Consider the following 12759-nt stretch of genomic DNA (forward strand, 5'->3'; position numbering starts at 1 on the left):
TCCCAAAGGATCTACAAAAAAATAATTAGAGTTAATAATTCAGCAAAGCTGCAAGCACAAGATCAACACCTAAAAATCAACTATGCTGCTATACATCTACAATGACTAAATTGAAGAGGAAATTGACACAATTCCATCATATTACCATCCAAAACGATAAACATTTAAGAAAATATTTAACCAAAAAAGACTTGAACAGTGAACAAAATAATGCTAGAAAAAAACGTAGAAATACCTAAATAAATGGAAGGATATCTATACTCATTGATTGGGAGACCTAATATTGTTTTGATAGCAATACTACTGAAAGCAATCTATAAATTTAAGGTAATCCCTATCAAATTCAAAGGAGCTTTTGTGTGAAATGGAAAAGCCAAATCCTCAAATTCATATGGATTTGCAAGGGATCCAAATATCCAAAATATTCTTGAAAAAGTACAACAAGATGGAAGACTTGCACTTTCCAATTTCAAAATTTACTACAAAGCTACAGTAGTCAAAGCAGTGTGGAATTGACATATAGATAGACCCAATGAGTCTATAGAATGGAAGGAAATAGAATTTAGAGTCCAGAAATAAAGCCATATATTTATGACCAAATGATTTTCAACAAGGATAACAAGATCATTCAATGGGGAAAAATAATTTAACAAGTGGTCTTAGGACACCTAGATATCCACATACAAGTGAATCAAACTGTATTCACTGTCTATACCATATACAAAACCTAACTCACTGTGGATCATAAACCTAAGAGTTAGAACTTTAATACTCTTAGAAAATATAGGACTAGATTTCCATAATCTTTGGTTAGACAAATCTTCTTACATATTATATCAAAAGCATAAGCAATGACAGAAAAATAAACCAGATAAATTATACTTCATCAAAATTAAAAACAGTGCATCAAAGGACATTATCAAGAAAATGCAAGGACAAGCTAAAGAATGGAAGTAAATATCATGTATCTAGAGTCTAGCATATATAAAGTATTTTTACAACTCAACAAAAAGAATAACCCAATTTTAAAAACGGACCCAGTGAAGATGTATGTGAAGATGTCAACATCCACATGAAAAGATGCTGAATATCATTAGACATTAAGGAAATACAAATAAACACAATGAGAAACCACATTTCACACCCAAAAGAATAACTATAATTTAAAAGCACATACAAGAAAATAAGTGTTGGGAAGAATATGGAAAATTTGAAATCCTTGTACACTGCTAATGGAAATGTAAAACTGTCAACCCTATGAAAAACACATTGGCGCTTCCTCAAAAAGTTAAAAACAGAATCATGCTATGACTCAGCAATTCCATTCCTAGGTGCACAGCAAAAGAATGTGTACTCAAATCCACACTCATGAATGTTCACTGTGGTATCACAATAGCCAAAAGGTGGAAAAAACTCAAATTTCCATAGAACAGATGAATAGAATAAGCAAAATGTGATAAATATATACAATGGAATATTGTGCAGTCTTAAAAAGGAGGGCACCTGGGTGGCTCAGTTGGTTAAGCAACTGCCTTCAGCTCAGGTTGTGATCCTGGAGTCCCAGGATCGAGTCCCACATCGGGCTCCCCACTCAGTGGGGAGTCTGCTTCTCCTCTGACCCTCTCCCCTCTCATGCTCTCTCTCACTCTCTAATAAATAAATAAAATCTTTAAAAAAAAAAAAAAAGGAATGAAATTCTGATATACAGAACAACATGGATGAGCCTTGAAAACATTATGCTAAGTGAAATAAACCAGACACAAGAGGTCACGTAATGTATGATTCCATTATATGACATATCCAAAAACAGAAAGCAGACTCGTGTCTTCCAAGAGCCAGGAGGAGAGGAGTGATTCTTAATAAGTATGGGGTTTTCACTTTGTGGTAATGATATTTTGACTAGATAGGGGTGGTGATTATTCAACATTATGAACATATAAATCCCACTGAATTATACTCTTTAGAATGATTAATTTTATGATGTCAATTTTACTTCAATAGTCATTAAAATAAAATTAATGAATTAGTAAATGCATACATTCACAAAAAAAAAATTCCCAAATCACTATCATACCAGTTAAAGATACTTGAAAAAAGCAAAGTAACCTAAGCCTAAAGCAAGCAAAGTAAAAAAAAAAAATATAAAGGTTAGAGGACAAATTAATAAAACAGAGAATGGAAAAAAATATAGAAAAAAAAAAGACCAAAACTGTTTTTTTTTTAAAAGATCAACAAAATTTAAGTAGTCTAAGAAATAAGAGCAAAGACTCAAAAAAATTACAGTGAAAGACGAATTACCAACCTCACAGAAAAAAAAGATTACATGGTAATACTGTAAACAACTACGTGTCAACAAATTAGACAGCTTAAATGAAATGGGCAAATTCCTGAAAAGGAACTACTGAAACTGACTGGAAAAAAAAAATGAAAAACGTAAAGAGACCTAAGGACACGTACAGATTAAGTTAATAATTTAAAAACTTCCCACAAAGGAAAGCTCAGGCCCCAGTGACATTACTGGTGAATTCTACCACCAAACGTTTAATGAAGAATACCAGTTCTTTACAAACTACTCCAAAGAGGAGGGAACATTTCCCAACTCATTTTATAAGGACAGTATTATCCTAAAAAAATAAAGTCATCACAAAAAAACTATAGACCAGTATTCTCATGAACAGACATAAAAATCCTCACCAACAAACCAAATCCAGCTGTACATAAAAAAGATCATACACAACAACCAAAAGAATATACCATGATTTTTATCATATGAAAAATCAACTAAGGTGAATACTTTAAAAAAAGGTATAAATCAAAAGAAAAAAGGACATAAACTACACAATCTTCTCAAGGAACACAGAAAATGCATTTAACAAAATCTAACAAACTTTCATGCAAAACAAAAAAACCCCAACATAAACAAAAGCCAAAAACTCAACAAACTAGAAATAGAAGGGGATTTCTCAAAACTGATAAAAGGCATCTATGAAAAGCCCACATTTAACATCATATTCAAAAGACTGAACTCTTCTCCTTAAGATAAAGAACTAGAAAAAGATGCCTTCTGACCACTTCCATTCAACACAGTACTGAAGGTTCAAACAAGGGCAATTAAGAAATGAAAGAAAAGGTGTCCACATTGGAAATACAGATGTAAAACTATCTCTATTTGCAGATGCAACGCTCATGTATGCAGAAAATCCTAAGGAATTTAATAAAAACTATTGGAACTAATTAACAAGTTTATCAAGGCTGCAGGGTAATAGATCAATATACAAAAATCAATTATATTTCTACACACTTGTAATCAACAATCCAAAAATGAAATTAAGAACATGATGCCACTTGTAAGCACTGATGGGGTTCAGGACACATTACCCCCAAAATATGGCACCTTGGCATAGTAAGTATTTTAAGTTGAAGGAATTTGAGAAAACAGCAGAAGCAAGGTCACTCTGATAGTCCCGTACCCTTCCCCCCCTCAAACAGGTCATAAAATCTTCACATAATAGGTGCCCTCCCTATAGCTAGAGGAAAAAAGCATCCTTATCTCTAAAAACAAAGGTAAACTGAGAGGAGTCCTAAAAAACAGGGCTTGCTAAGTTTCTCCCAGTCTACCATACTTACCTTACACTCCCTTGACCTATCATATTCCTTCACAACTGTCCACTCTTCATCAAACCTAACATAGTCTAGTCTAACTGGTTCTTTCAATCTTCATTATGAAGGTTCTTTTATTAAACTTTTGTTAAATAAATCTGTATGCTTCTCCCTTGCTAATCTTGGTCAGATTTAATTTTCAGATGCAGCCAGGCACTCAAAAAGGGTTGAGGAAAACGCTTTCCTCCCATACAGCATCAAAAACAATAAAATACATGAGAATATACTTTTCAAACAAGATATAAAACTTGTACTCGGAAAAGTATAAAACACTGTTGAAATTAATGAGGATAAATAAGTGGAAAGGCATCCAATATTCATGCACTTTAAGATAATACCATTTAAATGTCAGTACCAAAAACTGATCTACAGATTCAACAAAATCCTTATCAAATCTAAGCTGAAATTTTTGGCAAAAATGGATACAAAGAAATTCAAGAATATCCTAAGAGCTAAAACCATCTTGAAAAAGAAAACAAAACTGGAGGATAAACTTTCTAATTTCAAATTCTACTACAAAGCTATAGTAATCAACATAGTGTACTACTGGCAGAAGGTTGTAGAGATCAATGGAAATAGAAAAAAGTCCAGAAATAAATTCTCACATTTATGGTAAACTCTTTTTGATGAGGGTATCAAGATCATTCAATGGGGATATAAGGTTTTGCAACAAATGTTGCTGGGACAAATGAATAACCTCATGCAAAAGAACGAAGTTGAACCCCAAACTCACACCATATATAAATGTTAACTCAAAATGGGTCATAAACCTAATTTAAGAAATGAAAGTGTAAAATTCTCACAAGAATACACAGGAATTTATCTCTGTGTCCTTGAGTTAGGCAAAGACTTCTTGAGTCTTCATTGCAACAACAAAAAATAAACTGGACTTCATGAAAACCAAAAACATCTGGCAAAGAATACCACCAAAAAACAATGAATAAGAGAAATTATAAATTTCTTATGAGATAAAGGATTCTCATCAATAATATATATAGAACTCTTAAAACTGAATGAAAAGACAACTCAATTTAAAAATGGGCAAAATAAGTTAATATACATTTCTCTAAAGAATATACAGAAGCAACCAATAAGCACAAGAAAAGATGCTCAATACTGTTAGCTATCAGGGAAATGCAAATTAAGACAACAATGAAATATCAACTCACACCCATCAGGATGGCTCTAATTCAAAAGTGTTAGCAATGATACAGATTAATAAGAAACCTCAAATACTGCTGGTGTGAATATACAATGGTGCAGCTGCTTTGGAAAACAATCTGGCAATTCCTCAAAAAGTTAAATACAGAGTTACCATATGAGGAAACAATTCTGCTCCTAAGTACATACCCGGAAAAATTTAAGCCTTATTGCCCATACAAAATATTGTCTGTAAATATCCAGAGCAACATTATTCATAACAGCCAAAAAGAAGAAACAAACCAAATATCCATCATCTGATGAATGGGCAAACAAAATGTGGTATATCCATACAATGGAATATTATCGTGCAATAGAAAAAAATTAAAACACTAATTCAAGCTATACCGTAAATGAACCGTGAAAATATCATGCTAAGTGAAAGAAGCTGGACAGAAAAGGCCATATATTGTATGATTCCATTCATATGAAATGCCTCCAACAGACAAATTCTTAGAAATAGAAATTAAACTAGTTGTTGCCATACACCGGGGAGAGGGGAGAATGGGGAGTGACTGCTAAAAAGGATTTCTTTTTTTAGGGTGTCAAAATGTACTAGAATTAAGATAATGGCTGGGGCGCCTGGGTGGCTCAGATGGTTAAGCGTCTGCCTTCGGCTCAGGTCATGATCTCAGGGTCCTGGGATCGAGTCCCACATCAGGCTCCCTGCTCCTTGGGAGCCTGCTTCTCCCTCTGCCTCTCTCTCTCTCTCTGTCATGAATAAATAAAATAAAATCTTAAAAAAAAAAAAAAAGATAATGGTAATTGTTGCACAACTCTGTAAATATACCAATGCGAATTTGGTATATGATACCACAAGTGTGATAAACACGAGTTGTACACTTTAAATAGATGAACTGCATGGGATATTAATTATATCTCAATAAAACTATTTTTAAAAACAAAAGTAAAATAAAGATATTCCCAGATAAAAACCAAATTGACAGTGCAGTTTCTTTTTATATAGTGTGATTGCTGACATTTCTGTTTTATTCTTCAGTGTCCTTCTACATTTCCTTAGCATAGAGTTTTCTATTGAACCTGTATTATTTTTAATAATTCCAAAACGTAAGTTCCTAAAAATACATAATGATACATTAAACCAAAGTACCCTGACAAAATACGGGAAGACTGTAATCTAACTTCCAACCTCACAGTGAAATGTCTACTTACCGGTAAAAGAAAATACTTACTTAATGGCTTGTGCTCCTGGTCTTTGCACAATCAAAGTGCTAAATTCTTCCACTACAATATCTAACAGCTCAGGTGTCTCTCGTTTTTCCCTTAGAACAATAGACATACTTTTCAAGTGAACAAAGAACTTCATGGCTTCAAACTAGAATATATTGAGAGAAGTAAAATGAAAATAAATGTATATATATTTATATATTTATATATTTTTACATATGTATGTATATATATGCATATATAGATATATAAAGACAATAAATACTCTTCTTCATGGTTTATTCTTTCCGATAACCAAAAAATACTTTAAAAATAACCCTTCATATATTAAAGAATCACCATATAAACACTACAAAGTAGGGGCAATTTTTATCCATACCTTGGAAATTAAAATAAATATGTACCGACTAGGCAAAGATCACAGAGTAAGTCAGTAACATTTCTGAGAGGATTAAAAATAGGCATATCTACCGTTAAACTCTAAGGTATAAGGCAAGAAAACATCTTACTGTTTTTGGCAAGGTTGGATCAACTGCTGTTTCACTATAGCCAATTGCTTCATAGAGTAAAGTTTTTTCTTCAGAGGTCAACATTTCTTCAAGAACTATAATCATAAAGAAGTTTTTTGCATTCTTAACTGGTAAGATAAAACTAACTCACAATTTAGCTGCTTTTAACCAACTGGCAAATTCAACTCTCTTTTTATACTTTTAAGAAATTAAAAAATTTTATCTCAAAAAAAAGAAAAAAGAAATTATAATCACTGAATGTTAGGATGGCACCGGCAATTTTAGAAGGATTAGCCTCCAAAAATATAAACTGCTAAATATATGAATTTAGCAATAGAAATTTCTAAATATTTGGATTAAGCAAGCTCACAAAATGACTATTAGGCACTTAGTGTACTGTGCTAAGCAACATACTTAGCATACAAAGTAAGTAACACTAATATCATAATTTCCCATTTTACAGAGGATAAAATTGAAGTTTTGGGAATTTAAATAATTTGCCTGGGCTACGCTGCCAGTAAGTGATAGATCCAGGATACAAACTTAAGCCCCTAAGTCTCCAAAGCTATGATCTTAAACATTTGGTAAGGAAACAAAAACCTTTCCAAGAAATAATTTCAACAAAAATTTACAATGGTTCATACCCTTGGGAATTTACACATTATTAAATCCTGAGCATAAAGCTCTTTTGTAAACATTAAGATAAAAAATTTAATTTTTATTTGATGTATACATGTACAATGTTTTAATAGTAATTTTATTGATAATAAGGATAAATTATATATGATACATATATATATGCTTTTAATGTTTATTTTAGTTAGAAAATTTTCTGCAGGGGCACCTGGGTGGCTCAGTCGTTAAGTGTCTGCCTTTTGCTCAGGTCATGATCCCAGGGTCCTGGGATCAAGGCCCGTATCTGGCTCCCTGCTTCAGTGGGAAGCCTGCTTCTCCCTCTCACACTCCCCCTGCTTGTGTGTTCCCTCTCTCGCTGTCTCTATCAAACAAATAAAGAAAAAAAAAATTTTTTCTGCAAAACTTTGCTTTCACAACTGATGATTAGTTGCACTAAATTAACCTAATGATTAACTACACTCTCTATAAAATGAAATGGACCTACTTCCAGGCTTAACATCTGGTTGTTCTTTACTTCTTGGTTCTGACCAAGTCCACAGCCAGCTAAACCATCCTTTATTTTCCTCTGAATCTTTTGCTCCTTCTCTGAAAATCCTATATCCAGCTTTCTTTACCTAAAATGATTAAATTTTCAAATAAATGACAAATTATCCTTTATTTAGCAATCTAACAGAAAAATGACATTTACTAAATTTAACTATTCCAGTGAAAAAATGTAAACAATGAACAAACGGACAACAAAACAAAGTAATGCAACATAAGCCAAACGTAAGAATTTAGAATTTCCAGGTAGACAGCCCTACTGTCTTACAAGTCACGGTAATCACACCACCCCGCCGCCCCCCCACCCCCAGATTGGATTTTCACCTTCATAGGAACTCAGTGTTTGATAATTATTTAGCAAGAATTACTTAGCCAAATTACTCAGCAAGAATTTTCCCCCCACAGGAGCTAATTCAAATGTATGGGGCAAAACATCAAATCTATTTTTCTTATACCACAAAGAAGCAAATTTGAACCCCTTTTAGGAAACAGTATATTACAGCCCAACACTAATTATACCACTGCATCTGTCAAATCTACATGGAATCTAGATTTTTACGAATTGAAAGATAATGTGGAATTACCTCAACTTCTGCCTGTTGTCTTGATATAGTTATATTAAATACATCCAAGGTCTTTTCCAACTCCTTAAAATATAAACAAAAGTGTGTTTAAATGAGTAACTTTACATAGTCTATAGAAAGATTATAAAAATAAAATTTCCTATATAATCTAACAAACTGCTGCAATAAAGATAGGAAGCAAAAAACGGATCATCCACCAACATAATACCTCTTTTAAATTCTGAGAAGCAGTGCTTGTATATATGTCAGCTTGGAAATTAGCAATGATAGAGTAACTTTCTTAAAGAAATCATACATGTCATGCATATAGGTGTCATATTAAGATTTACAGACCCGTACTAAAAGATACTATATAGGCACTGTTTAAAATGACCTTTATTTGGGTTCTAACTACAACTGAGGGTAAATACATTAGTGTCACTTTCAACTAAAAATATAATTCTAAATCCTTCATATTATACGCACAGTTGGTGTGTCATCTTTAATATATTCCAAATAGATCTTTCTGCAGAAAGTCTCCTACTTCAAACATAAAAATAAAACTCAATCTTTAGGGAGCTCCTAATTGGAAATTGGCCTAGATTCAGAATGGTTACATTAATTTCAAGAGGCTATCTCTCCTCAGTCTCCCTAAACTAAACATCATCCATCCATAGAACAATCCCTTCTAGAATATACCATAACGCTAACAGATAACACTAGTATTTAGGGAATTCTCAAGACAGATAATGAAATGTAAAGTTGCTGGTGAAGACTAGAAATGCCACAAGAATGAAGAGAAAAGGGACTCTGAATGGGCAGAAAATTCAGGAAAGTTTGTACAAGAGATGGGACTTACACAGAGCTTGAGGAATGAGTAAAACTGGAATAAACAGAGATGAGGAAAGGCAGATGGACTTGGCTACAAGTATAAGCATAGTATGTATAAAAGACAGGAAATTGGGGTGCCTGGGTGGCTCAGTCGGTTAAGCGACTGCCTTCAGCTCAGGTCATGATCCTGGAGTCCCGGGATCGAGTCCCGCATCAGGCTCCCTGCTCAGCAAGGAACCTGCTTCTCCCTCTGACCCTCCCCCCTCTCATGTGCTCTCTCTCTCTCGTTCTCTCTGTCTCAAATAAAAAAAAAAAAGACAGGAAATTAATGCCATTAGATGGTAACGGGGAAATGGAGTGGTGACAGGTAGTATAAGGCTTTGAAACCAACACAGAAAAGACTGGAATCAATGTAGCAAACACTTTTTAGGCTTTGAGGTTAAAAAAGTCATAATGTGAGGTTTCAAGTTACTATTTGCATGAACCCAAAACTCTCCAGATTGACAATAATCTGAAATTCCAACAGCTAACAGGAGAGTATCACCAGAGGTTATATCACCCAACTGAAGTGAAGAACAGGAGTATGAAAAAGTCTAAGTAAAAGCAATGGCAGTCAAAATTAAAACAAATGAGGAATTATGTAGTACAAAATATTCAACAACTTCTAAATATGCTTACCTCCAAAGACATGAGAATTTCACCAGTTGGCTTCTTAGTTGTTATCTTTTTTTTATACAGTTCTTTATACTGCTTCATTTTTTGCCTGTGTTCTCTAATATGCTTCCATGACCACATCCGTAACCGGGGGCAGACATTTACTTCAAGAATACCTTGTATAGCATAAGCCCACCTAGTTAAAAAACAAAAACAAACCCCTCACTTAACACCTTCAAGCCAACAGTATGAAATATAAAACTGCTTCTACTCCAAAACAGCATACATAGTACAGAGACTACACTATAGTACCAGACTTTGAAAATGGTGTACTATCAATAGCCAAACTGTGGAAAGAGCCAAGATGTCCACTGACAGATGAATGGATAAAGAAGATGTGGTATCTATATACAATGGAATATTATGCAACCATCAAAAGGAATGAGATCTTGCCATTGGCAACGACGTGGATGGAACTGGAGGGTATTATGTTGAGTGAAATAAGTCAAACAGAGAAAGACATGTATCATATGATCTCACTGATATGAGGAATTCTTAATCTCAGGAAACAAACTGAGGGTTGCTGGAGTGGGGGGTGGGGTGGGAGGGATGGGGTGACTGGGTGATAAGACACTGGGGAGGGTATGTGCTCTGGTAAGCGCTGTGAATTGTGCACGACTGTTGAATCTCAGATCTGTACCTCTGAAACAAATAATGCAATATATGTTAAGGAAAAAAAAAGAAGAAGAAGAAGGTAGCGGGAGGGGAAGAATGAAGCGGGGGAAATCGGAGGGGTAGACGAACCATGAGAGACGATGGACTCTGAAAAACAAACAGGGTTCTAGAGGGGAGGGGGGTGGGAGGATGGGTTAGCCTGGTGATGGGTATTGAAGAGGGCACATTCTGCATGGAGCACTGGGTGTTATGCACAAACAATGAATCATGGAACACTTCATCTAAAACTAATGATGTATGGGGATTAACATAAAAAGAAAAAAAAAGAAAAAAAAAATGGTGTACTATCTGACCACTCGATTTTTCCCAGCCCTGTTTGTATTAAGACTACATTAATTATTAATCTTATCTCTTTCCTGAGTGACAACAAGCAAAATCACTGAATTTTGTTACAAAAAATATAGCTCTACAGAAAAACTACTGAAGTACTACTTGGCAAATAGCACTTTAGTAACCTGACTAGTAATTAAGAGTCAACTAAAAGTAATTGCAACTTCTAGAAAACAGCAAGAGCTTAATAAACGGAATACCAAGACTTCTAAATTTTAAAAAGGGGCTGTACTTTTACAGACTCACATAACCTGATTTTCGACTTTAATCACATAGGTTTAACACACCTAATACGGAAGTTTGAATTTTTTTTAAAAAGACATTGCCAGACACAAACTAGGATATAGTTGTTAATAATCCCAAAAATACAGTTAATTAATGGTATTTTAGTATCTCCATTTTTAAGTTGTTTAAAAAAAAAATCCCTTAATTTTATTAACATAATAAGCAAAAGCCATAAATCAAATGACAAAATGTATCTGCCCTTAAAGAGTATCTTAAAAAATTACTCTTAAAGTCAATAAATTCACTTTTAAACTGTATTTTATAAATCTTAAAAAAGTTTTTTTTAGATCAAGTAATTCTACTTCTGGGTATTTATCTGAAGAAAACAAAAATACTAGCACAAAAAGATGTATGTTCCCTGATATTAAATGCAGCATTTTAATACAGTAGTCAAGATACAAAAACCACCTACGTGTCCATCAACAAATGAATGAATAAAGAAAATATGGTATATAGATATACAATGGAATATTATTCAGTCATAAAAAGGAGTGAAATCTTACTATCTGTGACAACATTATGCTAAGTGAAATTAGTCAAAGAAAGATAAACACAGTATGATCTCACTTACATATGGTATCTTAAAAAATAAAAACCAAAAAACTGAGCTCATAGATACAGAAAACAGACTGGTGGTTGACAGAGGTGAGGCACAGGCAGTGAGTGAAATGGGTGAAGAGGATTAAAAGGTTCAAACTTCTAGTTATAAAATAAGTTAAGTAATAGGATATAATGTACAGCACGGTCACAATAGTTAACACTATACTGCATATTTGAAAGTTGCTAAGATATCTTATAAGTCCTAAAGAAAAAAATCTGTCCTTGGGGCGCCTGGGTGGCTCAGTTGGTTAAGTGACTGCCTTCGGCTCAGGTCATGATCCTGGAGTCCTGGGATCGAGTTTCGCATTGGGCTCCCTCCTCAGCAGGGAATCTGCTTCTCCCTCTGACCTTCCCCCATCTTGTGCTCTCACTCTCTCTCTCTCAAATAAATAAATTAAATTAAAAAAATATATATTAAAAAAATCTGTCCTCATATATGGTGATGGATGTTAACTAGACTTATTGTGGTGATCAGTTTACAACATATATAAATATCAAATCACTATGTTATAAACCTGAAACTAATATGTCAAATTATACCTCAATTTAAATAAAAACATAAGTCATTTTACCAGTCTCTGGCATGATAGTGAAGAGGTACATCAGGTTTGAATTTCCTATATGGCAGATTTTGCGTCATCATATCAACTGATTCAAGAAGCTCCATAACACTGAAATACTGAAGAATGAAAAAAATGAAGGCTCTTAAATGTTTCAGATTTTTTGTTCAATTGTTAAAAAAATTAAATTAAAGGAAATGTTACCATGTAACATTGTGTTTGAAATACATTTAAAATCTTAGTTCTGCTTTTATCAAATTATAACTCACAATTTAAAATTTCATTTAAAACAATCACCTGTGGTTTATTAAGTTCAATTGCTATGTCATGTAACTCAACATCCAGGTTTATCTTGGGGGCAGAAAAGTCAAAATCTGATCGCCGATTCATCTGAAGTTTGGCATTAGCAGATATGGGGCGAAAAACTGAAAAATATAAATTTTAAAAAGTTAAACTGAGTTATAT

General features: G+C 33.6%; 1 protein-coding gene across 3 annotated transcripts in view; it reads right to left on the minus strand.

Annotated features, from left to right (window-relative positions):
• The window catches only part of VPS13A (vacuolar protein sorting 13 homolog A), a 266825-nt gene that overhangs the window by 210692 nt on the left and 43374 nt on the right, over positions 1-12759 (minus strand). For 2 of the 3 annotated variants that reach the window (XM_035029011.1, XM_035029012.1), the window contains exons 11-17: positions 12592-12719; positions 12307-12413; positions 9809-9980; positions 8321-8383; positions 7678-7807; positions 6558-6652; positions 6054-6196 (exon numbers count right to left, since the gene is read on the minus strand). In XM_035029011.1, the coding sequence (XP_034884902.1) occupies positions 6054-6196; positions 6558-6652; positions 7678-7807; positions 8321-8383; positions 9809-9980; positions 12307-12413; positions 12592-12719 (838 nt within the window). Of the gene's footprint in view, positions 1-6053; positions 6197-6557; positions 6653-7677; positions 7808-8320; positions 8384-9808; positions 9981-12306; positions 12414-12591; positions 12720-12759 lie in introns of those variants that run through there. The other variant, XM_035029013.1, reaches the window with a different exon arrangement.

This window comes from Mirounga leonina, unplaced genomic scaffold, assembly GCF_011800145.1.
Source record: "Mirounga leonina isolate KUSES-001 unplaced genomic scaffold, KU_Mleo_1.0 Mir_224, whole genome shotgun sequence".
Classification (NCBI taxonomy): domain Eukaryota; kingdom Metazoa; phylum Chordata; class Mammalia; order Carnivora; family Phocidae; genus Mirounga; species Mirounga leonina.